General features: G+C 45.4%; 1 protein-coding gene across 1 annotated transcript; it reads right to left on the bottom strand.

The window, feature by feature from the left end:
• Positions 1-1,051: 1,051 nt before the first annotated feature.
• On the bottom strand, positions 1,052-21,609 carry FRZB (frizzled related protein). The gene is made up of 6 exons (XM_042784382.1): positions 21,131-21,609; positions 11,512-11,559; positions 6,231-6,296; positions 3,967-4,171; positions 3,668-3,731; positions 1,052-2,070 (listed from the first exon to the last, which is right to left on the bottom strand). The coding sequence occupies exons 1-6, from the start codon at positions 21,582-21,584 to the stop codon at positions 1,960-1,962; spliced, it is 948 nt and encodes a 315-aa protein (XP_042640316.1). The 5' UTR covers positions 21,585-21,609; the 3' UTR covers positions 1,052-1,959.
• Positions 21,610-27,364: the final 5,755 nt, after the last annotated feature.

Below are 27,364 nucleotides of genomic sequence, written 5' to 3'. Positions count from 1 at the left end.
TCCCTTGCTTTCTTCAGAAGGCTCTGAGAATGGGGACAGGACAGTACTAAGCAAGATTGCTCAGAAATTTTCTTGGAATTTTGCGCAGCAGATTTTCCTTCTCTCATTAACTGCCTGCTATTCACTGATTTCTTAAAAAAAATAAGAAGTCCAAAGCCCAATAATTAAATATGACTGACAATGGACTTCATAGGACTTGCTGCTTCAGTGACGATGCCCACCTTGCCACACCTCCTGTGACCACCACAGGCAGAGACCTGCTCGCTGGTAGCACAGCTGGAAGACACAGGAACCAGGCGGCAGAGTACATGAGAACAGAAGCACCAAGCTACAGTGTCCAAAATGCACCACAGCGATGTTTTCAAATGGGAACAGCTTTGTTGCTGTTTAAGTCATTCTTATTCTTCTAATTCAGCTTCCTCTTTGAAAGTCCTTCTGCAGCTTCTAAGCCAACCCGTGCAGTACCCCGAGCAAACACTGAACTAGCTGGAGGATTAATATTCCACTGCTGGCCTTCAGACCCAATCTTTCCCCTAAACTACCCCTCTACTTTAAAAAGAAAAAAAAAAGTGTTGCAGGAAAGAGTACTGTGTTTCAACTTGCTTTGTATCCAGCCCAATGGAAAACTTACCCTGAGACCTCTGGTTATTAACGGACATATTCAAATAGCATTATTATAAATAATTCCAAATATTTTTGTGTTAACTTATTATCACCGTATTTTCAAACTAACAATTCAACACTGATTTCTTAATAAAACGCAGCCCTAATGCACTCAAGACAGTACTGACAGCTGAGAATACAACAGCCATTTGCATCTTAAACAGACTGTGTTTCCCTCTGTAGACTACAGCAGACTGTTCTTTTATTCACCCCATTTTAATTTCTTCTGAGCATGGGAGAATAGGGAAACTGAAGATAATTTAAGATATGTTGGCACTATCTGCAAACAATTCTATAAAAGTACAAAAATGAAGTTTTTTTGCTTTTTATATTTTCAACAGTAATATAAAAAATACGATGTCGGTTCAAAAGTCAGGTGAGGTCTGTGTTGGCAACTACAATTCTTTTATTGGACATACTTTACTGAGCGTTGAACACTTGTTTATGTAGGCACAGATTTAAGAATAACACCACAAAATCAAAAGGATAAAGTGCAGACCTGTACTGAGAAGCAGGCCTGGTAAGTCAGTCTACTCCTACAACTCAGCAGAGAAAAGAAAGAAAAGGGGAAAAAAACTGCCGTTATAAGAGAAGATGTATGTTATAAATGATGTCCTGTGGTAACAGAACTATACAACCTTTCCTGCAAGGCCCAGAGCACTGGGAATCCCAGGTCCCCTGTGTACAAGCACACCGTGTTTATCGCAGGAAGTATTCTAAGTTAGACTTTGGCTTACACAAGTGGTTTATTTATAAGAAAACTTAACAAAGATGTACTGATTAAAACAGTTCTCTTAACATCGTGTCTTTATATATTTCAGAATTATATTTCGGAATAAAAAATTATGCACTTAAAACCAGGTGACAGCCTCCCCCCAGCACACTAAGTTGCAGCAAACAGTGACCAAGAAAGAGTGAAAGGGGGAAGCCAGTGTGAGCCATGACTTTAAGCGATGGTCTCTGCCAGATCTCATTCCCGCTTGCATCGGAAATTTCTCCCTAAGACGATTCAGGAGATAAAATGGTAAATTCAACATGTCCTTATCTTTCCACATCTCATAAGGGCAGTTCTTAGTAACAGGAAAAAAAATATATATTTCCAGAGCTTGCACACATCTGAAAAAAAAAAAAAAAAAAAAAGGCAGAAAACAAGAGGAAGAATAAAAACTAATATAACCTAAAACATTATTTTGTAGTAAACAATAGAATATAACGTGCAATAGTGCAATTTCTCCTTTGCTGCTCCAACAATGAAGTCTTGGTAGATAGTCCACTGCATGTCAATGCATCCCACATCTAACTACGTGCTTGTCGGGCACTGCTGGGTTTGCCGGGCTTCGGAGCCGAGTCGCTGTGTCCGGGCTCTCCCTTCCCCTTCCCAAGGTGGCGGAGTTTCTGATCCCAGCGCTGCACATTGAAAAGCAAAGAAATTACAAAAGGGATTACAGATAGGAAGAAAGAAGTCGTACCTAAAACAACTGCACGTGTTTGCAAACAGCAGCGGAAAAATAAAAGCTGTCGCTGTTTCCACCGCATTACCCTGCATTGGGCTCAAATGGTGGAATGTGAGGTTATCAGTAAAAGTCACTGGAAATAGAGAAACCATTTCCTGGCTTTCTCATAGCCTCTGAGAATGAAGGGGCTGACACAAGGCATAATAGCTTCAGCACAAAAGCGTCTCACCTTCTACATAAAAAAATTTAAATGAAGCTATTCGTGCAGTCTTTGGGGGAAGCAGGATGAAAAAATTGTCAAGTGACTTTTATTAATTAAAAAAAAAAAAAAAACTTATTTATTTATTTTAACTCTTCCAGGTAATAGCAACCGCAGTACAAAAAGACATAACAAATATAGTTGATACGACTGACAATGCTTTTGGAAAAGGAGGTGACGATGAGAAGCGGGGTGGCGACGTGGTGTGGTCCTCAGCAGCCCCAGGCTGGGCACGAGGGCAGAGGCGGCGGGTCGCAGGGGAGTAAGTGAGAAAATGAGTTCCAAAGAAACCCCAACAAAGGACACTGCCACCCAAGAACTGGAACTGAGCAGAAATCAGCCCGCAGCAGTAACGCGGTACTTGCTCTGTGGCACTGGATTTCATCAGGTTCTGCCAAATCAAACAACAGCTTGGGATAAGAACCCCGTATCTTTTCACTCATGTAATCTCTGTGGATGTGACAAATGGGCATAGAAAATCTTGCATTTGGAACCAGAGCAGTATTTTCCTGCCAGTCACCATTAACGCTGTTGAAGGAAGTGTTGACTGGAAGAGGAAACTGGTTTGCACAGGCACAACTGTTATGTCAAATCAATGGTTGAGAAATTGTGTCAAAGTAAGAATATTTTGTGTAAAGTGACGCTCCTAACTATGTTGAAACCACTGATGCTTTGTGGTGCATCAAAACTTAAAAAGGCAATCCTTCCAGAATTCGGAAGGCATTAGAATACATTTAAATTAGAAAACATTAGAATATATTTTCATATATTGCTTGCATTTGAGATCATTGCTTCCAATTCGCTATGACACGAATTCCTTATCATGGACCTCCCTCATGTAAGCCAGGAAGGTAAATTTAAAATAGCCACTAATCCACACAATCTGGCAAGAGAACAGTACTTAAAGGATATTAAATCTGAAAAGTATAATTCTGACTTAGTCTGGAAAACATTTGTAAAACCCTCTTATTTTTTTTAATTAGTATCGCAATCCCAATTAAGTAGGCATGTGTTGCAGGATGTAGTTTGCCTACGGAGTTAACACACTCCTACTGTTTGCTTTTTTGAGACAGAGGTTTTGATTGCTGCTACAATGGTGTGCTTTGGGATAATTCAATTTAGTTTATTCAGCATGCATTTCTAAGTAATATAGCAAATAAACCACCAAATTAATTTTTGATACTTAATTAATTGGCGTCAGCACATGTATCTTCTTCCCTTATTTTGAAAAAATTAGGTAGATGTTTCATGGTATCTGCAACATTGGTCTTCTGGTGAGGTATTTTCTTACCTTTACTTTTTTACCAAGACGATCCTTCCACTTCTCAGCTATGGAGCCTTCCACCAAGAGTAACCTACACAACGGAGACAACCAGTTACTCCATCAACAGGCAAGGACAAGCTATACAACCCAACATGTGCAAGACTAAGATCTCTGTGCCCGCAGTGAGCCTTGACCCTCCCCGAATGGTATTAAGGAGGAGTACAGAGTCGCATCAAGTTTCCCTTTCCTGATGGCTCTAAAGTTCAGCTTTCCAGGTAGGTGAACAAGCAACAAATATGCTCCAAGGACAAAGCAGACAGAGTTACCTGGAGCGCTCCTCATCTTCGTAGCCCATAATGATGTACTCTTCGTTGGCACTGAGTGGTGGGCACAGGCAGCCGGAGTTCGTGTGAAGGTTTACAGTGTCCTTTGGGATGTTCACCAGGGAAGACTTTAGGATCTCCTTTACTTCCACTACTGCAGTAACGTCATGACATTTAGTCTTCACCTCTTTCACTTTAGCCCGAATGACTGGGAAAAAGTTACAAAGAGTGTAGTTAGCTGCAGCATATAATGCAGGTCAGCTCCAAGCTGTTCTTGGTGACCTCTGGGATTAGTCTTTTGCATGGTCCATTATCAAAAGCTTAGCTGAACTCCAGTAATGTCCCTGCCCCCATCTCTTCACTTCAATACTTCATCCTCCACCAAGAGGGTCCATGTAGCTCCGTATATCTCATGATAACATGGTCACAAGCAAGAGTTATGTACCAGTTGGATTTATATCCTGTTTAAGCTGGGCTTTAACTTTAGCATCCCTTCTTTTCCACACTTTCCACTTTAAATACATTTAATTCATTCCTTGTATGTTCTCCTCCTCCCTCGAGCTGTAAGTGCTCCCTCTTTGACTGCCTGCAGTACAAATGACCGAACTTAATTTGTCCCTCTCAACCTTTCATGAAATGTGAATGTGCATTAAAACCTCTTGTATCACTACTTCTGCTGGATGACAGGCCCTTACCTTTCTTATTCCCTCTCCAGTGACCCAGCACCAATGTGCTCTGCTCTTTATGAACTCAAAACACTCCTGATCTTGACCTGATGACCCATCTAATTGTTTCCTCCCTCACCCTTTCTTTTTGCCTTAAGTTGCATAGGAGGAAAAATTGCCTTTCAAAGGCAACGCTTTTTGTTTATCTCGTGGTGACCAGTGAACTGATACCACATGCAAATGCAAAGCCAATCCAGAGGTCATGCTCTAGAGAATACCACATCTTTCACAGCTTGCAAACAACAGTCCCTTTCCATTACACATAGCGGATTCCCCAGATTCCCAATGTCTTCCAACCAATGTGAGAAAGGTAATATGGAAGAAAGAAAACCATGGACTTACACACTTCCTCTCTTCACATGCATTGTCCATAAAGACCATCAACCAGCATGTATTGCAGCCACATTCAACACAGCTGCCAACAATTAATAACTTGTGCATTTAATATGCACAATTTATCTCAAGTGATGCACTTTTTAAAAACCTTTTAAGATTTCAAAGCACAATCTTGCTTTAGTTTGGAGTTATTTCAAATGCATTTTGAAACCTCTTCACTTTCAAAAACCTGAAAAGATGGGCAGTAGCATGCTCAGTGACTCTCTACCATGTGCAGGTACCCACTGGAGAATAGTCACTCTCTAATTATTTTCCAAACAAATCCACCAAAACAACATAAATCCGACTAGTCACCTAAAAAATAACGATTATGTTTGACTGAATACAATGATAATTTTTTAGCTTTTAATAGGATCTATTTCTAAAAGAAGCTTATCTGACAACAGTTGTATTAATGCATAATCTTAATAAATATTATGCAATCACTACCATTTAAATGAAGTCTTTAAGTTCACTGAGCCTAAGGCTATTCACAATTAATGTGAAAAAGGATAGGCACAATTGCTCACTTCCCGTGATACGTACACACTGGCTTCATCAGTCTAATTTGCTTAAAACAAACAGTATGAAGAAAAGTAGCAGCCTGGACCTGCAATATGCCTGAAGACCAGGACAATCTGGACAAGAGGAGACGTAATTTGGACACTGTGCACTTTTACAGGTATTACTGACAGCATAACACAGCTGGCAAGACGCTCATTGCTGGATTTGATACACGAGAAGGAAAGACCCTAGTAAGTCTGTTAGATCCCACAGGTGAGTTTGCAGGCATGAAAGTTAGTAAAAACATCCTTTCCTGCAAAAGCAGAGCACATCAGAGTTGGAAATCAGAGGCAGTTCAGGCACAGTAGCCCACAATGTCATTTCTGTCACATCACTTTTCACACCGAAGAAGTGCATGAACCTCAAATGCCTGCACTGACACTGAAATAACACTCAATAACAACAAAGACACTCTTTTACTAACATATTAGGCTAATCCTCTCCATCCTTCTAATCTGAAAGTATTTCAGGCCACAACTTCCTTCTGTAATAAGGACCACTGGATTAACCATCAGTAATTGGAACCATAGGCTTTTTTTAATTAAAATTTTCCCCTTACTGTAGCCTTAAAATGTTGGGAGCTGGCCATGCAGCTGTTCTTACCGTAGTTATAATTGTTGCGTAGATAGGTCTTCTGGGTAGCTTTTATAGGCTTGCATTTGCAGCGCTCTATAAAAACAAAATGTTTTGTTTAGAGAGAAAAGAGCATACGTTCATTGACGATCTCCCCGAAACCCCAAGCTCACACCTAACAAAAATTTCACTGAATTGACTTATTTATTCCAGGCAAGTGAAATATTAATTATTCCTGGTCTGTTCTGTTGGAAGATGTTGTGGAACTGTCCATGAGACCTCAAAGGTTTCTAGGAGAAAAACTGACACACTGAAATTTAAAAAACACAACCAAACCAAACCACTACAACCAACTAACCCCACAACAACAAAGACACAAGGACTTGGGAGTCTGAAGCGACAAAATCTTCCATTTTAAGTCAATTCAAGGTTCAATCTTGGTCTCTTCTGTGCTCGCAGGTGCCGCCACTCCATATCCTTACAATGCCATTCTCAAAGAACTCCTCTTACTGAACGCCCTACTTTTGGCACCTTTAATCATAAAGACCGTAATACAAACCCAGAAAGAAAGTACTATGACAGGGCTTGATTTAACATGTGATTGGAGCCTACATAGCTCAGCTCAGTTTAGCAAACTGGGATATTCTGGCTAGCAGGCATTCGCCATAAGGAATATGATTTTTGTGGCTAATTCTCAACGTACAGTTCATCTTTGGACCTGTACCATAAGATTTCTTACGGTGTCACAGCCTCTTTACAGCTGAAGATGTCTAAGAGCTACAGGCAACAGATACGGTGTGTCGGAGGCTGGTGGGACCAAGCGGCACGTGGCTCCCTGCTCCGAACGCTTCTGGGACAGTCTCGACAAAATGAAACCTCAACGGTGTCTCTTCAGCAGCGTCTGGCAGGAGGTTTAAGAGAGATTGAGTTTAAGAAGCCGAAGGGCTTCACTTGACCACTAGAGGTGTTTGGTGTTACCTCTGATCCTGCTCTGGACTCTTCTTCAATTTTTGTGTAAATTTTACACAATTGTATTATGACCCAGAACCTCAGGTTTAATTAAAACAGGGAAATCACTAGCCCTTATGGCGTTAAGGATGGCCTTCAAAAGACAATACAAATGACCACTGTCAAAGCAGCATTTCCAGTGGTGCAGCTTCCAGACAGCTGGGATCAACAACGGAGGTAAAAACATTTGCATTAGTGCCCAGGGAGTGCTAATGCTGAACCTCCAGACCAATGCATTCATTAACACCACCAATATTTCATGGCTGGTTGTTCTAATGCAAGTATTTGCTTATTTCAAACTAGTGTCTAAGTAGAGTTTGGTGGAGTTGTTTCAAACGGCAGGTCCCAGGATTACGTACACATGGTCATCTATTTTAACATTTGAATTGTCATTTAATTGTAAGTAGACTTAATGCAGCCTATTTCTATGCACCATCATTCTCGAATACCAGTGCATATAAGCTAGTGATTTAGTTAAATCCAACACGAAGCATCTGATAAAGAACTTCTATTTGCTATATAAGTTTTCTGCATATTCAAAAAGAGAGATGGAATCACATGCTTATGGACTTCTCAAATCATTATTTATTTTCTATTGAAAGAATTTTTGTAGTTGAAAATACAAAAAAAAAAAAATACAGGAAAGAGGAGAACATTTCAAAAGAAGAGTATATTGTTTCCTTGAATTTCAAACACATCCTCAGGAATCTATATATAGAGTCCTACAGACTTCAGCTTTTGTATCAGACTGTGTTAAAATAATAAAGGCAGAGAAGGGAAGTGATTTTTGGCTTCCCTTCTGCCTGTGGGAGCTCATGCATACTTTAGGCCAAATTGTGGCCCATTTTATAAGAGCTGCCTTGAAACAGGCCATAAAAGTTGTGCTCCTATGACCCACACTCATGCAGGCATCTCAGACTTCAAATCCCACAAGTCATACACTTCAACTTTCTCCTGCTCTACAGCACTTTGCTCTGTGGCACAAGTAGAATAAAAGAGTCTAAATTACAAAACAAGAATACATAGCCTCACATTTCCCTCAATTTTAAGATGGTATTGGATTATTTTATTAATCTGGGGAATATAATTTATTAGTCTTGTTCTAGAAACAAATTATAGACCTGCCCATGTTTTTAATGAGGGATACCTTCTAGTCACCCTAGAGTGCTATTCAAATTTACATTTCAAAGAACTTTATAAAATGCTGTATTATTCAGAGCGACGACTTAGAGATACAGAAGCTAACACAGAGTCACTTGCTAAGGTCAGTTACAAAGTCAGTCCTAGAGCTAGAATCAACTCTGCCCTCCCAATTCCTGTCAAAGTGACTTTCAAAGGAAGCACAACTTGAGCATTAGAGAACACATACTTGACTAATCCATGTTTTTGGCAAAGTTGAGCATCTCTTGATGCTGAGGGAAAGTCCCATCTTACATGATAGTCTCCTCCAAAGCTGCCAGAATTACCAGAAGGGCTCTGGGACCACGACAACATTATATCCCAAGCACCAAGGCAGGCAGCAGAGGCTCACATCAGTTTTGACTGAGATCTCAGCTAACTTTGCCATTATTCTTTTTTAATACAAGTCAATATAGGACTAACAAAAGCTCAGAATATGTACCTTTGAAAACTTCTCCCTAGTAAGTGCCAAAACAAATGGACTACGCTGGAAAAAAGGCTTTCCCTGTGGATCGCTACCAGGAAACGTGCTATCCTGAATATTATGTGCGATCGTACAAGCACTCAAACCTGGCAAATGCTTCCCTGATAAATTAAGGATAAAAAAAAAAGTCCTCTGGAAAAATTTCTAAGTGACTCGAAAAGCATCTGATGAAGCAAAAAACAATGTAGATGACTGCCAAGAGAGGTAAAAAAGCTTCCCCCCAAAACCCCCCATACAAACTCAGAGGGCAGGTTTTGGCAGTGGACGCTGCCAGGGATAACAGGTGCCTCGCAGAGGGGTAACCCCTGAGTACTGCTCACTGCAACCACACGCAGCAGCACATGCAATGTGCTCCAGAAACCATAGAGCCAACTCCAGGATTTTTAAAAACACATCAGGTTGCTACTTGAAAAAAAAAAAAAATTCTATTTGCAATGGCAAAATTACAAATTTACTTTACTGAACAAACAAAGCAATTATAGAACACAGCCTTTGAGGTGGTTAAAATGTGCTTGTCCACTGAAACAGGTGTAGATCATTCAACCAGAAATCGTGTTTGTACAGTGAAAGGCAGTCACAAAAATACTAACTTTCCTTTTTGTCAGCAATTTTTCTACGCATCTTCACCCTGTTTTTTGGATGGGATTTTTTTTAGGTCTGGTCTTGCTTTTACTAGTCAAAAAGCTTCATGACAGCAACTGTATAACTGAATCTTACTCTTTTCTCTTCCACTGCAGAGTTGTTTACTGGTATTACATGCTGTCGACATCCATAGGGACAGGTAGTGCTAGAGATACATTTCATATTTTTGATATAAGGTGGCGTTGAAGGTATCCAGCTTTACTTTCATACTCAAAGTGAAGCTTTTAGAAATCCACACTTTCTCAATGACACACAATTCGAAGTGGCTTAAAACTAAGAAGATACTAACATTAGTAATAAAAATCTTTAGAAAGTCTTTCAGATGCAGTCCAATGCTCCAGGCAACTTAAAGTGAAGCTTGTTAAGGGGCTTACTTTTATAGGGTTTTTCTAATTGTAGCTGGCTTTCTAAAGGATGTACACTGCAATTTAAATAACATTTTGAACCTACATAACTACTTTCACATTAGGACCTACTGATCACATTTTAAAACTCTATTATAAATCGGGCATTTGTCATGGTTTAACCCGAGCCAGCAACTAAACACCATGCAGCTGCTCACTCACTCCCCTGGTCCCCCTGGTGGGACGGGAAGGAAAACTGAAAAAAAAAAAAAGTAAAACTCGTGGGTTGAGATAAGAACAGTTTAATAATTGAATTATAATATAATATAATAATAATTGTAATGAGAAGGAAGATAACAAAAGGAGAGAGAAATAAAACCCAAGACAGACAAGTGATGCACAGTGCAGCTGCTCACCCCCTGCTGACCGATGCCCAGGCACTCCTGAGCAGTGATCGGCCCCTGCCAGCCACCTCCCCCCAGTTTCTATACTGGGCACGACGTTCTATGGTATGGAACATCCCTTGGGCTAGTTGGGGTCATCTGTCCTGGCCATGCGCCCTCCCAGCTTCTGTGCCTCTCCTTGCTGGCAAAGCATGGGAAACTGGAATGTCCTTGACTTACATAAGCACTACTTAGCAACAACTAAAACATCAGTGTGTTATCAATGTTATTCTCATACTAAAACCAAAACACGGCACTGTACCAGCTACTAGGAAGAAAATTAACCCTAGCCCAGCCGAAATCAAGACAACATCATTAACACCTTTTTACAATTTGGTCACAGAAGTTAATGCTGAGGTTATCCACCTTTATGTAGTTATCTAATTTTATGTTCCACACCCATACTTCGATGTTTATATTAATAAACTGAGCATCAGTGCACACTATAGCTCATTACCACCTCTGGAGAAGGAAAGACATGATGGCCAACACTAGGTTTCCAAGTGTTGTCCTCTCGACAAAGGCCTAAGAGGAAAACTTCTGAAGGAATCATAATAAAATTCAAGGAAACCTATATTCATTGGCTTGCTTGAGCAACAAGTTCACATTTCTATAATCTGTTAGCTACCAATCTGGGCTTTGCTTCTTTACATTGCCTATGACTAGTGGTAACACTCAAGAGGATTTACTCAGTTCCAGCAAAACCAAAACAAAAATAAAAAGCAAGAGGGCACCTGCTGGAATAAAACCAGTCTCGGAAGGTCTCAGCCTCAACCTCCTCAGGCTGATGGGAGTTTTGCCATTATCTAATCGAATTTAATTTGCAACATTTAGTGTCAGAATAAACTACTATCTTCACTGGTTTTACCCAGTGAAAATCCATTTAATGATCATTGTCACTGTTCAAGACAAAACTTTTAATGAAATCAGCACAGCCCTCTTGATTTGATGGAGTTTTTGCACTGCCAAAAGCAGAAGAGATGAGTGCTAAAAGGTGGGCTAAAGAGTTAACTGAGTTGTATGCTGAGAGGTCCACAGGCTGATCGGCCCCAAATCCCACCTGCCCACGGGATACAAAGGCACAGTCTACAGGATTCCCAAACAAGACAGAGCACTTAAACATCACTTACATCCCCTATATTACTTAATCAAATATTAAAAAGATTTGAAAGACTAGAGCTTATAATACAGTTTTATAAAAGTGTACTTACCCATGCCGGCGCCTCTACAGTTGCCGTTATTAGAATCCATAGGGAAATCTGGCATGGATTCGTAAAACATGTAAAGCAATGTTAGTATTTTTAATATTGGAGTATTTCAATACACTAACATTACAATGCTTTCTCTTGCTCTAATATTTAGTACATTAAAACTTATTAACTTAATTAATAAAGAGATTGCGATGTTCTACAGGCCAGCCTGTTAAAAGTTGACATGATTTCTTATCTGACCTTCACCCAAATCCAGCACATCATGCTAAATGCTGAAGCAGATTAAATATCCCATTCCTACTGGTGCACAGCCTGGCAGGTTTAGGACAAGGATAGAAATTTATGGCATGAACTTAGAGCATCTACAAAAAATACACATAGTGTTTGCATTTAATTAGACGATGAAGGAGAAATTGCTTTTGGTTTGTTTTTTTGGTTACTGAGGAAATCACACCAACCAACCACAATCATATCATTGAAGCAAATGCCAAAACAAATGTTTCAGACCTTCCCCTTCCCCTCAGTTTAAAAACATACCGATTAGTTTGAAAGACAGATAAGGAACAGAAGGAAAAAAAGGCACTAGACCCAAAGAACTGCTTTTACACATATTCATAAGTGGAATGTGTCCCACATTTGTAAAACACATAATTTAAAATCCACTGTTTATTAAATCACACAATTTAATGGATTTCTACATGTACTTAAACATGAAAAACAAGTATGTCAATGCATATCCTGTTGTACAATTAAGGTAAAATAAATGCAAGAGAAACAAGATTTGAGAGAGAGGCAGTATACTTTACTAGAATGATACATAAAATGGAAAAACAAATGAGCTTTCAAAGAAAAAGCCATTCTCTAAGTTTGCATGCCCAAACATTTATGCAGTTTTTTTCAACTCTGGAACTGGTATTATACAAACATCACCCTTCTCATATCCTTACATTCTCACGGATGCAACACCACTGCTTTTACAATACAGGACAAACGAATACATGACCATGTAACAAAAGCTCCTCTCTTGTACCTTGAGCTGTAAGGATTTGGCTCGAAGACATCCCAGGACACTGACTGATGATACTCAGTACAGGTAAAGGGTTTAGCTGTGTGGACTAAATTTTAAGGGCTGGGGCCATTATTTAATCACAAGTTTTATAAATACATATTTAAAATACCTGTTTACAAGAAATCTAATATTACTTAATCTTCTAACTTGACCATCCTTCTTTTAAAAAAAAAAAAAAAGTTTTAAGATCTCTACCTCAATGCATATTTATACTACTCACAGCAACGTGAAACTTCCTTTACATAATCGGGGATATGGCTAAATGACAATTAAGGCAAGAGGAAATCTGAAAACCAACGAATTCCCTCACTTACATAATAATTAACGTCAAAAAATTGAGACTTCAGGAATAATTATTTCTCCCAAGGTAAAGAACAAAGGGTATAGAAAATAGGATAGAAGAATTGAATAGATGCTCTTTTACATCCAATATCCTGTTGCTAATAAAAAATCACATCCATTTTCTACCAAAGAAAGTTCCAAACTACTGCAGGATCTTAGCTTATAGAAAAAACCCAACCTTTTCATGGAGCCAGTCTGGCCTTTGGTTATCAGGTTCTTCCATGGCAGCTATAAGGCTTCTCCATGCCTGGCTTCTAACAAGTCAAATTATACACGCTAATTCTTACTTACGTGTTTTATTTTGATTATTCACCTGAGCTGTTCTCAACTTTTAAAAAAGCTGTTGTTATCAGGTAGGTAATTAGAGACTGCGACCGCTACCAATAGTATAGGGTAAAAAAAGAGGTCTTACTTTACCAATAGTATAGAGTAAAAAAAGAGGTCTTACTCAAATTTAAATGCATTTTATGTCGTATCAAGTGCTTTGTAGTATTCCAGTATATGATGAAAGAGGAATTAAAATGGTTTTCCTCTTGCAAACGGTGAGTAAAAGGATGACCGCATTTCTTCTCATTCTTCTCCTGGGACAGTCCTCTGTTCTCTTGTTCATTTAGCCAATTTAAAGCTTTAAACCTACAATTCCTTGTAGGTAAAAGCACAGAGCGCACTTGGGTCCATAGTCTGACAATCCTCCCATCTGCTCCCGCTGCAGACTGAAGTCTGCAAAGCCTCCCAGCCACCAGACACAAAGGGGTGGCTCTACCTCTCCACGTGCTCAAGACCAGCCCGAGATGTTTCACCACCCCCTGGGCACTCAAGACCCCTGCAGAGAAAGCTCTCCGGAATCACTGCCCCTCTCCTTTCGGTTGCCTTGGCCAACTTCTCAGGTTGCCTTCAAGGCTGCAGGGCTTTGCACATGGCTAAGGCAACCCCTTCTGCTGGCTCAGCGAGCTACAATTCCTACTGAAATAGGTACTTCAGTTATGAACAAAGGGATGGTTCGTTCACACCTCCAAAGCACATTCCCTATGCCAACAAAATTTTTACCGGGGGCAGAAGAAATTTTCATCAGCAGAGGAGGCAAGGGAAGTATCAGGTTAAATACTCACCATCCTCAGGAACTAAAAAAGAAGCCCTCAAGTGCACTCACCCTTCCTGAACCGAGGGCTGATCCAAGCAGTCATGACTTCATGCTGTTTGAGCAAACCTAGTCCAATTCAGTCTGGAATTAAAACTAACATAAACCAGATCCCGGTAAGGGGTCTGCAGCCTTCCCTGACCCCACTCGGGGGTACAATGCACACGTGTAGCAGCTGAGGAGCTGTCCTACAAACTCACACCGATGCAAGGGGGGGGCTGGTAAACACTCAATATGCCCAATATAAACACGGTCCTGCAACCAAATACGGAACTAAACGGCTTTCCACCAGATGTTCCCTTCCACTCCCAAGTACACAACTTACTTTCTTTTTACCAAGTCACAGTGCACCGCAACCTCAACCCGTTTCCCAATCCTGCATTCATCTACCAGGTCCCTTGCCCTACCCCGACCCAGCAGCCGGGGGTGCCGGCCGAAGCAGCAGGCCTGTGCAGCAGGAGAAATTTGGAGGCGTGCAACGGTGCTCAGAGCACGGCCACTGAGCAAAAGAGGAGTAAACAGGTACCGATACGTCACTCCATGATTCACTTCCCTACCTGCGAGGGCTTGGGCTGGGCAAGTACTGGCCTTGCCTTGATGCTTTTCTTTCCCAGATGCACTCGTGCTTATTTAGGGATGAGCAGTTTTCACTGACAGAGGGTAGCGTGGGTTTGTGGAGGGGATTGGAGACCTCCACCACTGTACAACACATCCTGGGAAAGGCTTCATATCTCCCTGATCCTCCCCCCCAGTCAAGCTCCTGACATGGTCCCTTCTCACCTACCGGGAGAGCGACGGGGAAAAGGGTCTGGGCCAGCCCAGCCACCAGCCACTCGCCAGATCTTAGCTGGGGCTGAGCAACCACGAAACCCCATCCCCCGGCCCCGGCAGTCTAGCGGGCAGAGACCTCTCTGCACCAGGAGATGCACATTGCTTAGATCTCCAGCCGTAAGGCAGACAGGAAAAAAGAAAAAAATTTTAAAAAGCGCTGTTTTTAAAACCAAACAACCAACTTCCTATTGTTCCACTTCGGAGGCGACCTCTCTGCCAAGTTTTGTCTATGCAAAACAATCTTTTTGAAAGAAATATCTGTCAGTGATGATTAGCAGGATTGCCAAAGAGGAAATATTATCCAGAGCTCCAATCCAAAGGCTTCTTACTAAATTTTGTTTAAGAGCAGGAGAAAAATTCCAAACTGATTTTTCCAATAAACTGTTTTAATTAATCACTTTTCTGAGGGATGCTATATTAAAAAACCAAACCACTAACAAGGAGAGCCAAATAAAAGCCACTTGAATAGTAAGTGTACAAAATAACAATGCCTGGATCACGGATTTGGATGAGAGGTTTGGGAAAAGGAAACAAGTTGGTAAAACTTAGTTTCGAGCAAACATCTGATTATATCACAGTTTAAATTCAAAAAATAAATTAAAAAAAAAAAAAAAGCGGAGAAAGAGCCAAAAGTAACACGCTCCTGATTGTCACTGCAATTAAATGGTATGGCCCAGCTATTACTGAAGCAATTCCAGGCACCCTGCTCCAAAGAACAAAACTACAGCGAGCGGCTGCTGCTGGGGCACTTTCTTCAGGTGGAGACATCTGTGAGCCCCACTGATTAAGAAACCATCAAATATGCATGAATTCAGGCTTTGCAATCCACTTCCAGTCTTAACACAGAGAGCATCTTTGCTAACCTGATTGCAAAAGCATGCACAGCGAAGCAACGTAACAGGAAAACTGATCATTGTTAAAATTTGATACTGATCACTTGAACTCCAAGTCGCAGAGCAGACTTGACAACGTGACAACACGGGCGCTCCGCATCGTGAATTATTCCACAAAACGGATCCTGCCGGGTTCTGCTGACATTTAACGGCCTAGTTCTTGACTTGATGCTTAGACTGTAAAAGCCATTTTAGGGGACTCAGCCTACAAAGGCGGACAAACTGGAGCGATAGTGTAGCCCCATCAATGGTATCATTCATAAGGTTTAAATACTCTTACTTACTTTTCCTGTCTTCTTTAAGGCTTGAAGCCTGTAATGCTTTTGTTCTTTAACTGAGAAATGAGGCTGCTTCCGAGTTATGACCAAACACCTAAACCAAATCCCAACTTTAAAATGACAACCTGGGCAAGACCGCTCGTCCTCGGTACAGTCCGAAACACTCTCCTAATGCCACTGTGCATTTCGGCTGCTGTAAGTAGAGCTATGCAAAGTCTGAGTCAGAGCAAATTTGATCTGGAGTTTGGAAACCACTGTTTTGGAAATGAAGTTAATAACATATGAAAAACAAGCATGGGAAATGGCTCTTTCACTTTTCTTTTAAGTGTACAATGCCAAAATCACATACTGGATTACTGTGAATTCATCGAGGCAGACAGGCAGGTATGGAGTACTTGGCCTACAGGGAGAAACCATGGGTTCATGTAAGATTTGAGACAATACATCTCCATCACTTGAATAATCTGTAATTTTCTTTAATGTTTAAGCGGTGGTGTTTATGGGTTTTCTTTTTTTTTTTTTTTTTTTTTAGGAGATTCAGAGTTCTCCTCAGCCACCTTATGATAATCACCCAAAATGGTTCAGACATTAATTACATGTGGTTGATACCATGTGACGATGCTTCCCTTTTCCCCAACACCTCATTAACAACCCAACATGCCTGCAAGCTCTTTTTCTGTCTGAATAAGATACAATGAGACAGAAATCCAACCGACAGACTGTCCTCCGATACGCATGGTACCCATCGTACTGCTCTCCTTTCATTGCCAGTTCCCTCTTCAAAACAGGAACAAACACATCACTTGAGACATAAACACTCTGCTAGACAGTAGCAGCCAAGCACACGCGCTGACGTGTTTTTCTGAGCCAGCATCCTGACACCAGCAAGGACTGGGATCAGGCTGGTCATTTATTACGTGTAAAATAAAAGGCAGGTCGCATCACTGACATTTTAGAGTCAAGACAGCTTCTGTCTGTCTGCATTTCTTGCAGCTTCGCGGACTAAAGGAGATTTGACAGGACCCCATATGAAGGAAACAGATAACCTGATAGATGTGAGGAAGAGTCAGCATATGCACAGGGAGACTGAAATATATGGAGCACCTGGACGGGACCTCCTGCATAGGTAAGGAACCTTGTATCGACAGCTGTGAGCAGAATCATTCTTGTCCCCAAAAAGCACAGGACTGGGATGCAGGATAAAAGCCATAAGACACAGAAGACATTAGCACGTTCTAATCTCGCACCTGGGATGTTAACGCATTATTGCCAAGAGGCTTTTTCATCCTCCATCCCGGACTGTGATTTGTCAGATCTTCCACAGAATGCCAAAATACTCTGTGTCACACCCGCCTCCAGAACAGCCACACCGCACCCAGAGAGTCCCACTGCTGCCTGAGTGTAAAGGAACCCAGGTACTTTCCCGAAGATAATGAAAAATCAAGGAAGATCTGTTTCTCACAGGACGCTTGTCTGGAGGAACCTCCGACCTCCGAATCAGCGGTGCGATACAGCAGCTCACTCTCAGGTTTTGGAGAGCAGCACAAGCCCGCGGGGTCTGGCCTGCAGAGCTTTTCCTCTAACTGAGCCCTAAAGAAGGCAGTTCTACTGTTCCAGTCAGCTGCCTCCACCACAGACACGGCAGCGGCCCTGTCATCCCTTCGGCGTGTCAGCAGCCCTGAAGAACATCAGAAGGACACAAACTCCTCCCTCGTCCCTGCGAAGGGGAAGCCTCTAGGTCTTCCTTACCACCTGGGCTGCACGTGGAAAGAGATCCTAGAAGATGTTTGTGGAGGACTCATAACCTGCGCCTCAGTAACTGAAAGGGAACTTCTGACTGGGATTTGCCACAGATTTTGCTCACCACAGGTTCTCCGCTTTTTGCACCAGCCAGAGTCTACCAGGCACGGAGAATACAAATGATCGGAGAGGGATTTCTCATCTTTTACTGCAACATCAGCTGAAGAAAAAAAGTCAAGTGAGCTTCAAATGATCTTCAGCTTGGCATCATTGAAATGAGAGTCGAGGCCAATTACTTTAACGGTGACAGGGAATTTTTGCTAGTTCTGGCTGCAGAAGAGCAGGCGATATCTGATCCAGCACGATGTTAACCCGCTGCAGCCTCCTGCAGGCGATGCAACCCAGAGAAAGTGTGTCCCGAGGATCAGAAGAGCCCTTGCACCCCGCTGAACCGTGTGCTTGTAAGAAAGATGCATGGTCTAATATTGGAAAAGGAATGGAAATCGGGCTTTCCAAACCCTGTTCCTGCTCTGATAAGGACAAAAACTGACCACGTCATCCTTCAGGCTGCTATCTTACAGAAGGAACTAGACAAGCGCATTAACCCTCACCAGTAATAATGCAAAGACCTCAACAGGAACGGAAACAGTAGAATCCCATTACCTTGCAGGTAGCAAAAAGTGAAAGAAAAATCAAGATTTCACTTCTGAAGAATTAAAAAACCCCTCCTCTACAACAGAAGCCCAGGAAAAAATGGATTTATATTTCTGCCTGCTCTGCCAGATGTAGTTTACAGACAGCACAAGGGGCGGGAGTGCCAAGGAGATAAAATAAGAGCAAGTATTCTGCACGCTCCCCATGAGGCAGTTGGTTATTCGTATCTTCTACTTGGCTGCAATCCTTTAATTGGGGAATTGAATTTGGAAGTGTTCACCTTACCTCTTCCTAGAACAGGAATCCTTCACTCTGCTTTCTAAAGGAGCAGTTTTATTCCCTCAAGAAGGATTCTTTCAGTCTGGTGCATAATGCATCAGTTCAAAATTTTCAGCCCAGAAATGAGAATGTCATCAGGTTCTCATTCACTGAAAGAGAGTTTTCATGGATCCGGCCCTGGAATCCCTCAAAGAGGTTATTGTACTGCTGAGGTCCTCAGAAATAGGTAACTCGGGGGCAATTTTAGCCAAACTTCCTCTCTCCAGATTTGAATGCGATTGCTTTCAAATCGCTGCAGACCTGACGAGCCTCGCTCAGTCTGGAGCCATTTTTAAGGCGGTTTCGAAAGCACCTCAGTGCTGCAGAGAAAGGTGCTTGGTGTTCAAAACCAAACTTCCCCAAAGCATCCCGGCAGGTCTGCGGCCCCCAGAGAGCAGCAGCAGCAGCAGCAGCAGCAGCGAGGGAGCTGCAGGCAAAACCAGACAGATGGGTTCGCAGGCTGGGGGGCAACTGCGGGGGGGCAGGACGGACGGAAAGGCGAGAGGGGAGCAGTCAGAAGGGTTGGAGAGAAATAGTAGTAATGAGTGGAGATATCAGGGTATGGTCACCGAGCTGGGATTTCAAGAGGCAGAGAGGGTAACTCGATGGAGTCGGAGAAGAAGCGGGGTCAGTCTGGGCTACAAGTAAAGGGGGAGGAGTGCAGAGAGCAGCTTACCTGGGAAGGCTGATCTGGGGAGCACAGTCAGGAAACCGAAGCATAAGATTTCGTTAGGAGAAGGAAACAGGAATCACAGTGTTTGGCATTGCTGGCAGGGGGATACATAAAGCATTTGGTAACGGGACAGAAGCACAGTCAAATATTGTGCTGAGCATAGCATGAAAAAAGCCCCACAATCTTTCACTCACAGGCCGCTGCTGGGGGAGGATGGAGAGGCGGGATCCGCTGCCCGTCCGCCAGCTCCCACAACTCGGCCTTGCGGCTGCGGGCACCGAAGGAGCCGGACGGCGGCACAACGAGCCCGCGGGGCGCGTGGGTGCTGCTCTGCCTCAGCCCCCACCCCTCTGAGCTGCCCCCCTGCCCCAGCTCGGCTCTCCCACCCCTGTGATGGAGAGGTCTGGCTCACCCGCCGACACCGCAACTTTGCAGCAAGGAAACACAGCTCGGTTCCACCAGCTGCAAACACCGTCTTCAAGTGCTTTCTTCGGCAACCGTGGTCGTTTCGTCAAGGTCAAAGCTTATTTGCGATAACCACTGACTGGCTCGCTTTAATTTCCTATTCAACAGCTCCTTCCATTTAATATTTCTGTGGCGCTTGGCTCACCGCGTTAGAGCTGTGCCCTGCTAAGCCCAGCCCAAAGGCAGCGGTGATGGGAGCACGCCCCTAACAGAGCCAGATCACTGACCAGTACCAGGTCTGCAGCATCCCGGTGGCCTGGGCGGTCAAAAGTCTTTACCCGACTGTGCAGAGATGCTCCTGCCTCCCCGGTGCCCCCGGCCAGCAGCCCGACACCCAGCACCAGCCGCCCTGCGGGAGCAGAGCGAGCACAGCCGGTGAAACAGGAGGCGGCGAGAAAGCCGGGGGGCTGGGGTCCCAGCAAAGCCGGAGGCAGCCTTGGGGCTCGCCCGGGGACGCCGGGAATGGAACAGCAGCGGAAGGCTACGCACCCTTGCTCACGGAACCCAAGCCCAGGGACCCGCCAGGGGCACCCTGTGCCATCGTCCGTGCCATCGGTGCCAACCACAGAGAGGAGGCTGCCAGTCTCCTCTTCGGCCACGTGTGCGCCGGCGTGGGAGGAGGATGAGGAGCCCACGATCCCCCAGCTCCTGCCTGGGGCTCCTCCGGGCAGAGCTGTTCTCCCCCAAACCCGCTGGCTGCGCCCAGGGGGGGCGACGGCCTTGGGTGGGAGGGCGAGCGGCTGGGGACCAGCAGAGAGCAGGGCGGCGGGAGCTGGCAGCCTGGGGGACGAGCGCGGGCAGCTCTCTGTGGGGTGGCTCTGCCTTCTTCAGGGGCAACCAACCGCTGCTGCTGAAGAGCCAAAGTGGGGGTCTTGAAGCGTCTCCCCGTTTTCGTGAAAGGAGGGTTGTCGCTCCCACGCTCGGAAGCGCTCCCCAGCACGCCGGCGGGGGCTGTCATTTCTTGCAACCCCCTTCTTTCCCAACAGCCAAACTTTTCCAGCAGCGCTGCGGCTGGCAAAGGCAGGGAAAAGGAGAGGGGGCGGGGGAGGTAAAAGAGGCTCAGAGAAAAGTCCGAGAGAGCGGGGAAAGGAGGGCAGGGCTCCCCGGGGCGGGCTCCCCCATCCCTCCCGCCGGCGCCCATTGTCCGGGCGGGCGGTTCGGGCGGGCGGAGCGGCCCCGGCCCCGGCCCCGGCCCCGGCCCCGGCCCCGGGCACTCACCGGCGCCCTCGGCGGTGACGATGGCCTCGGGGGAGATGCAGACCCCGCGGTCGTAGAGCGGCAGCTCGTCGCAGGCCAGGCTCTCGGGCCAGGCGTGGCGGTAGCGGATGAGGACGGGCTCGCAGCCGGCCCGGGCGCGCTCGCAAACGGACTTGCAGGGCTTGATGGGCTCGTGCTGGAAGTCGATGGTGCAGATGGGCGCGTACATGGCGCAGAGGAAGAAGAGCAGGTCGGGGCTGCAGTTGGTGCCCAGCAGCCCTTCGAACTGCTCCATGGCCAGCACGGCGTTGGCCTGCGTGCTGTGGTGCAGGTGGTTCGGCATCTTGGTCATGTTCCAAGGCAGCGGCTTGCACAGCGGGATGCGCACCGGCTCGCAGGCCGCCGCCCGCCCCGCCGGCGCCCGCCCCAGCACCAGCAGCCCGGCCAGGGCCAGCACCGGCAGCCCCCGCCACATGCCGCCGCCCCGACGGCCACGCCACGCCGCGCCACGCCGCGCCACGCCGCGCCGAGCGGAGCGGAGCGGAGCGGAGGGGCCGAGCGGCCGCGGACCTCGGGCGCGGGGGGCGGCTCCTCCGGCGGCCGCGGGGGCTCCGCCCGCCGCCCGGCCCCTCCGCCCGGCCCGGGGCCGCCTCTCCTCTCCCCTGCCCCCCCCGCTTCCACCGGAGCCGCCTCTCCCCCCCCCTCCCCGCCGGGCCCGGGGCCGCCCCGCCGAACAAAGGGGAACCCCGGGGGGGGCAGCCGCGGGAGCGGGCACCGCGCCGCGCCCCGGGGGGGGGGGGGGGGGGGGGGAAGGGAAAAAGGGGGAGACGGAGTTTCTTGTTTTGCCACCTTAAAAAAAAAAAAAAAAAAAAGGCAAGGCAGACCGTGCCTTCCGGCGAGCGTTTGGCTTTCGGCAATTAAAAGCGTCGGGGTGAAGCGCGTCGATCGCGGGTCAACCGCCCCCAGCTGCGGTCCCGCGGGGTGGGGGGAAAGGGGCGGTGCAGGAGGAGGAGGGGGGTGCGCACGGGGAGAGGGTGGAAGGCACCTGGAAAGGGCGATGGGTGAGCGTTTGGAGGGGAGAGGCTCCGGTGGGGGTCACGTACCTTCAGAAGGTTAAAATATCCCCCCAAAACAACCACACCTTGACGCTGAAGTAGCTCACAAAGAAATGGCCCGACTTGATCTGAAAAAAAGAGCCGTCATCTAAACAAATTAGTATTTATTAACTGAATAAATTCTTCCCAGTTATAAGGGTATCAAGCCACTGCTTCATCATGTCTTACAGTTTAGTTTCGCTGTGGTATTAGAGGGTTTGTTAGTTCATTTTATGCTGTTAAATCAAATTTGGGAGTAGAAACACACCTACCACAAGCAAGACCAAAACTGGGGATGGGTCTTGAAAGCAACTGTGGAGATAGACAGGGAAACGCAGGGACCTAAGCCTGGAAAGGCTTTTTTGCATTTTTTTTTTTTTTTTAAACTTTATCACTGCGGATGAAACCTCCATCCCTTTAACTCGGCTGCAAAAGTCCTGTTGGCTCCAGGAAAGGCACATGTCAAGCAAACAGGGAGTTGCAGGAAGGCTGGCAGAGTGGAGGTACCCTGGGCATGTTTCAGCATCTCTGCGCAAATGCGTGGCCTTTTACTGGCCCACCTCCCCAGGCAGGTGCTCATTTCAAGGCCCAAATTGTTCCCCGCATTCCCAGAAGAAACTTTGGGCCTCAGAAGTGAGTAGGAATGTCCATAGGTGTGGGCACGTGAGAGCCTCGGGAGCCGCCCGTCAGGCTGTCCCTGTCCCCATCCCTGCATCCAGGCTGGCAAAGCAGGCAGGAGGGCAGGCGACGGGGAGCTTGTCCCTTCCCGGGGGGAATGAAAAAGAGATCTGGTTTGACTCACCCTCTCAGCGTTGCAAACTGAGTCCTAGCAAAGTCTGAGGCTTGAATTTCTTCTTGGTAGCGTAAAAGACGTGTTTAAAAAGCACGCGGTGTAATAAAAGCCTGGCCCAGCTGGTTGGGAGCTGAATACACTGGCTTTCTCTGCGGGACCTTACCCAGCAGCGAGGACGCAGGGCAGCGCCGCGGCCCCAGGTATCCGAGTCGAGCGAGAGGGGCCAGGGGGATGCCAAGGGACCAGTGATGTGAACTCTACTTCTTATTTTCCCCCTTCAACATGAAGTTTCCTAATCGCTGCATTTTATTTCTGGGAATAATTCTTCACATCACCTGCAGTCTGTTCCAGAATTGATAATTACACAGAACAGCTTGAAAAACATTTCTTAAGCTTTGTAGGAAAAAAGCATCGATATGTTGAATAGTCCTGTGCGTGCTATAAGGCTATCAATTCAAATAAGTTAAATTTGTTAACCCCAAGCCATGATCTACACAAGATGACCTCGCGCTTCTTCTTTAAGCAGTAAAAATACTGCAAATACTTTTTCAGTACAGCAAATGCTGACATCCCCCAGCCAACTCACAAGCGCTAACATGCGTTCCGATGGGATCTGGCTTTAAACCTTCCCCCGTCGGCGTGAAGGCACCTCCTGTGCATTTGGCTGGCAGAGGATCACCCACCGCCCCGGCAAAGCCCCTCGTATCAGGGTCGGCCGCCGGCGTTAATCACCTCTTTGTGTTTCTAGTATAAATCAGCCTATATATACCTGGTGGCAAAAATTCACCTCTGGCTGAAACTTGGCAAAGGCAGTCAACTGACCAGAAATATTGTTATTTTTACCAAATATCTATAACCCCTGTGGCTGCTATTTTCTGTTACACAAAAGCACTATAGCCAGTCTCAACACCTCTTTCAAACAGGTAAGGAGGTGAGGTAAAGGAGGAAAAGAGAATGCAAAGAGGAGGGCTGTGGTTTCATGCTATGAAAGTGCAGCCACAGTGCTTTGCCCTGCACATGGAGAGCTTATGCTAAAGGGAAAATAAAGTGGCTGGAGAAAAAAAGAGCGAAGTAACAACCTGCTCTCTGTCTTCACACGCAGTTGCTGCAAAGCACTGAAACTGCTAACTGAAACTAGAATATGCGTACATACTTAAAATGAGGAACACGAAGCTCCTGTGTTAGCTGGGCAGAGTGCGTGCTGCGGTATCCAGAATTTGCCACCCGTCTTAAAATACTCTCTAAGAGAGGTCAAAACCACCACCCCCATTTTGCAGAGGGCGAGGCGTGCTGGGAGAGGGGAAGAGATTTGCTCTCCCCTCCCTGGGCTGCCTGTGCTGGCACCACGCGGCCCCGGGGGTGTGCGTTTTCCAGATGACGCACGGATTTTCACCCGAAGCTCCGATACGGTCAAAAAGGTTCAGCAGAAAAATAGTTTTTACTTTGGGTGCCACCACGCCGCTGCTGGGAATTTCATCCCCTTCTCTCCTGCCACCTTCTTAAGATTTGGGAAGAAAACAAAATCTCTTTCTGCAGCTCACATCAACAAAGGCGATGTTAAACCTTGGGGGGCGGGTGGTGACAACAGTCGGATTCCTAATCTTGTACGACTCCAAAAGGGGTTAGTTAAATTATTGTATTATATCAGCTCCATGTTGTGTAGGACTAGCAGGAATTTCTTAATAAAAGCGTGCCCTGGCAGCGGTCTGGGATCAGCACTGCCTACCTCTGAACAGCCTGGTGGGCTCTGAGGGGTTGGTACAGACCTAGAAATCGAAAGTGTAATAATACAGCCTACGTTATCGCACAGAGTCCGTTCCTAGACTAAACAAGTCCTCAGTGGGGCTGAGGCCTCAGGCAGAGATTTGCCCCTGGAGTAGCTCATGCAAAAATGACAGACAAAAGTTGATTATTGTCCTAACGCCCCACAAGAAGCACGGGAACCCACAACAGGGCAAAAGGCAGCCTGGGGCCAGACTGCCCTCAGTCCCTCACCTGTAACCCCATTAAAAACCACAGCTCGGCGGCCTCGCGGGAGGCGGCTGGCTGACCCTCACAGCTCAGGGGATGGCCGAGTGGCTTCATTTGGGTACAGAAACGCAGCAGCGTGGGGAGGGCTGCAGAGAACATGAAAAGGGATGGAGGGCTTTGTTCTCGCACCCTTCCCCAGAAGGAAGCGCAATAAGGAACCGCTTCCAGACGGCTGGCATTAATTTATTCCTTTGTTGGCTTTTTCCTTACAGAGTGTCTATTTTCCACCCCCTACCACCCTCCTCCCCTTGTTTTTCTCTCCTTGGAGTCAGATAAACAGCGACGGGCTTAAGAAGCAAGAGCTGGCTTTCTGAGGTGCTCCGATGTCCAGCTCAGCTGTTAGAAGTGTATGTTAGAAAAACTTCATGATTTAAAATATAGAAATGTATGTATCTTAAGTTTAAGATGGAAGAACTACATTACTGGATAGAAATATTACCTTACCAAGAATAAAATTGAAATTCGAAACCTTCTTTGCAACAGTAAGAAATGCACATGGGTTTGGCCAAGACGACCAGGTTGCAGCCAGGGCACTCCTGAGTGTATTCGTTAGCACCAGTTCTATCCTCAAGTGCTGTAGTGTCCCTTTAGGTATAGGAAACATGCCCATATATACACCCCAGCAGCTTACCTCTATGAAGCAGGGAGTGTTTATAGACCAGAGGCGACCCAGGGAGGACAAGAGCCCCGCTCAAACCAGGTAACATCTGCTCTGGCTTGGGGCAGAGTTCAGCAGCTCAGCAAATCTGTATTTACATTTCTAAGAGGAATGATACTGTGTAGGTACTGTAGATACATATATCTCCATAGTCTGTCTCGACCTGTTGAGAAGTGAGTAGGTGTCCAAAACAAACAAGGAAGAGGTGAAATTCAGAAAGGGAAAATTAGAGCAAAGATGGGGAAAAAGTGCAGAACGAGTGTCATTTTTCCTGGTCTAACAACCACTCCGATGATGAAGGCCCCGTGTCACACAGCACATTTTAGGTACCATAAGTCCCATCAGGACAGTCAGGAACAGCTTGCATTAGGCTGTAAGCTCTAGGTGACCTAAGTTACCTCTTCCCTTTCAGTTTGCCAGACCCTTCAGACCAGCAACCTGCGAGAGTGTTCAGAGAGGACAGGAGCCCATCCTATGCTGGGTGGGCTTCCCGTCGTCTTACTGGTTCAGGCTGCCCACGTGCCCAGTGGGCTGCTGTGTATAAACCAGGTACTACGTTTGATGGTCTGCTCCTACCCATTCCAAATGAAAAAAAAGTGCAAACGTGACCATATCTATTCGGGATGTTGCTAAGAAGAAAAGTAGCTGGGGAAGAATACTTCTTCGGAACAGGTTTCTGCTTTTGTGAACCATTCTACAGCAATCTCAGGATTACATACAATTTAATTTTCTTATATAGACTGCCTTAGAAAAAAAATACAAAAATCACAAACCAAAAACAACCAAGAAACTCACCAGAACCAAAACCCTAGAATGCTTCTTACACAGCTGTTACTAAAACCATAAAATCATTGACTTAGAGAGTCATAAAAATGGGATTTATTGTACATTTCCTGTTCCAGCCAGGGTCTTGTTTCAGCTCCCTCAGGTAGACAAAACACAGGGGGCTATTAACTTATTTTAATAATCTTTCAGGCTTCTCCACGGATGACTTGGAAATAGTGAGGAAGAAGAAAAGGTTCTTTTAATGCAGTCTGTCAGACTGGGAATTTTCGGGGCTGTTTTTATTAGACAGCTCATTATTAACTATCTCGCGCCTTCAGGGTCTGCATGCCTCCCAGAATAAATTTTTTCATATTAGTATTTGCTCATGTTACCTGTCTTCTTGAAGTCCCGGCAAAAGAAACCTATTCGCCCAGTGTTTTGCATCCTGTGTTACTGGTAAAATTAATAGTGCGGCTAGGAAAACATGCTGCTTTATCTTTAAACACCAGGAAGCCCAACTCACATGCATTTCAAAGACAGAATCATGACAATTGCAGTTCTGTTTAATATTGCTTATTATAGGCTTTCAGTCTGTCGACATAGACGCACACCCATATATACCTCCCGTACCAGTCTCATTTTGCAGGTTGAATTTGTTTGCTGTTTTCAATTTTCACAGGTTTTTGTGGCCATGTCAGCCTCTCAGTACAGAAGTTTGCTACCTGCAATGCTGGTCTGCCACCTGGACACTGGAATTTGCCCTCGTGTTTCCGCAGGAAAACACTGACAGATTTATTGCAGGTGGCAAGTGCTTCCCAAAGCACCCGGCCTCGCTGAGGGGACTCCGAGCAGAAAAGACAAGACAAAAAGCTGAACCTGCTGACTCACCTTTGCAATCCTCCTCTGACAGTCCT

The sequence above is a fragment of the Tyto alba genome, unplaced genomic scaffold (genome assembly GCF_018691265.1).
Source record: "Tyto alba isolate M040663 unplaced genomic scaffold, T.alba_DEE_v4.0 Super-Scaffold_7, whole genome shotgun sequence".
Taxonomy (NCBI): Eukaryota; Metazoa; Chordata; class Aves; order Strigiformes; family Tytonidae; genus Tyto; species Tyto alba.
The sequence above is the reverse complement of the archived record's forward strand: the minus strand, read 5'-3'. Positions and strand labels throughout refer to the sequence as shown.